Below are 2,327 nucleotides of genomic sequence, written 5' to 3' on the forward strand. Positions count from 1 at the left end.
TCCCAGGAAAATCATGGGGAAAGCATGGGGAAAGCACAGGAAAATCCCAGGGAAATAACAGGAAAATCCCAGCAAAATCCCAGGAAATTCATGGAAAAGTCATGAGGAAATCATGGGAAAATCCCAGAAAATCCTGGGAAAATCCCATGAAAATGATGGGAAAATGGAATTGTCTTCCTGGTGAAGAATTCCTGGTGATTTTGGGTTGGATCCCTGTAGAATTCCGAGGTTTTGGGGTTGCATCAGAACCAGGTTGGGGTTCCCGATGTTTTTGGCTTGGAATTTGTGGAGAATTGTCGGGTTTTTGGGGTGGAATTTGTGCAGAATTGTGGGGTTTTCGGGCGGGATCAGCCCCGAATCCCAGAATTCCCTCTCTGAACCGGTTTTTCGTGTTGTTTTTCGTGTTGTTTTCCCTGTTTTTTCCGTTGTTTTTCCCCCATTTTTCCCATTGCTTATCCCGTTGCTTTCCCCATTTCTCCCATTGTTTCCCTATTTCCCCATTGTTTTTTCCCATTTCTCCTGCTGTTTTCCCCATTTTTCCCATTTTTCCCTATTTTCCCCATTGTTTTTCCCGTTGTTTTCCCTGTTGTTTTCTCCATTTTTTTCTGTTGTTTTTCCCCATTTTTCCCCATTTTCCCCATTTTTCCTGTTGTTTTTCCCATTTTTTCCATTGTTTTCCCTATTTTTCCCGTTGTTTTCCCCATTGTTTTTCCCATTTTCCCCGTTTTTTTCCCCATTATTCCCATTTTTTCCCCATTTTCCCCATTTTCCTGATTTTCCAGATGGACAGTCACTCGTTTTTCTGGAACGTGGCTCCCGGGGCTGAGGGCGCCGTGTCGGGGGCGGTGGCGGCGCTGGCGGCGGCTCAGGCTCTGCACGGGGCCCCTGGGGTGGAAAAACTGCCCAGAAACGTCCTGTTCGTGTTCTTCCAGGGGGTGAGGAGTGGGATTATTGGGATTATTGGGGTCATTGGGATCAATGGGATCAATGGGATCGGGATTGGGATCAATGGGATCAGGATCAATGGGATCAGGCTCTGCACGGGGCCCCGGGGGTGGAAAAACTGCCCAAGAATGTGCTGTTCGTGTTCTTCCAGGGGGTAAAAATGGGATTATTGGGATTAATGGGATTGGGATCAATGGGATCAATGGGATCGGGATTGCGATCGATGGGATCGGGGTCATTGGGATCAATGGGATCAATGGGATCGGGGTCATTGGGGTCAATGGGATCAATGGGATCGGGGTTATTGGGATCAATGGGATCAGTGGGATCGGGGTCATTGGGGTCAATGGGATCAATGGGATCGGGGTTATTGGGATCAATGGGATCGGGCTCTGCACGGGGCCCCGGGGGTGGAAAAACTGCCCAGGAACGTCCTGTTCGTGTTCTTCCAGGGGGTGAGAAACTGGGAATGGGATCAATGGGGTTATTGGGATTGGGATCAATGGTATCAGAGTTATTGGGGTCATTTGGAATGGGATCGGGATCATTGGGATTGAGTTTGGGATCCTGGGATCCTCGGGATGGCTCTTGGATTTTTCTTTTTTCCCTTCCCTTCCCTTCCCTTCCCTTCCCTTCCCTTCCCTTCCCTTCCCTTCCCTTCCCATTTTTTCCCCACTTTTCCCCTTTTTTTTTCCTCTCCACTTTTTCACCTTTTCTCCCAATCCCCCAGAATTCCAGGATTTTCTCCCATTTTTTCCCAGGAAACCTTCGATTACATCGGCAGCTCTCGGATGGTTTTTGACATGGAGCAGGAGAAGTTCCCGCTGCGCCTGGAAAACATCCGCTACTTCCTGGAGCTCAGCCAGGTCAGAAATCCTGGAAAAATCACGGAAAAATCCTGAAAAATCTGGGAAAATCCTGGAAAATCCCAGAAAAATCCCAGAAAATCCCAGAAAATCATGAAAAGTCTGGGAAAACCACAGAAAATCCCAGAAAAAATAATGAAAAATCCGGGAAAATCCTAGAAAAATCTGGGAAAATCCTAGATAAATCCTGGAAAATGCCAAAAATTGTGGAAAATCATGGAAAATCATCGTGGAAAAACATGCCCTGGGATCTACCAGGCCCAGAATTCCCGCCCGGGGGATGGGTTTTCCCTGGAATTCCCTCCCATCTCTGATTTCTCCCCAGAATTCCCCACCCCAGCTCTGATTTTTCCCTGAATTCCCGGAATTCCCGAATTCCCGGCTGTTTTCCAGGTGGCGCTGTGGAACGACTCCGTGCTCTGGATGCACACGGATCCCGTGTCCCGAAGGAACCAATCTGTGGAGTCCCAGGTGAGGCAGGGACCCTGATTTCCCCTGAATTCCCAAATTTTCCCA

At 48.3% G+C, this 2,327-nt stretch overlaps 1 protein-coding gene across 1 annotated transcript in view; it reads left to right on the plus strand.

Moving 5' to 3' along the window:
• LOC130587342 (nicastrin-like) overlaps positions 1–2,327 on the plus strand; it is a 17,550-nt gene that overhangs the window by 7,487 nt on the left and 7,736 nt on the right. Inside the window, exons 6-8 of the mRNA XM_057388322.1 lie at positions 783–935; positions 1,707–1,811; positions 2,205–2,294. Coding sequence (XP_057244305.1) covers positions 783–935; positions 1,707–1,811; positions 2,205–2,294 — 348 coding nt within the window. The remainder of the gene's footprint in view (positions 1–782; positions 936–1,706; positions 1,812–2,204; positions 2,295–2,327) is intronic.

Source organism: Malurus melanocephalus, unplaced genomic scaffold (genome assembly GCF_030028575.1).
Source record: "Malurus melanocephalus ecotype Western Australia unplaced genomic scaffold, MMel_1.1 scaffold_1791, whole genome shotgun sequence".
NCBI classification, from domain to species: domain Eukaryota; kingdom Metazoa; phylum Chordata; class Aves; order Passeriformes; family Maluridae; genus Malurus; species Malurus melanocephalus.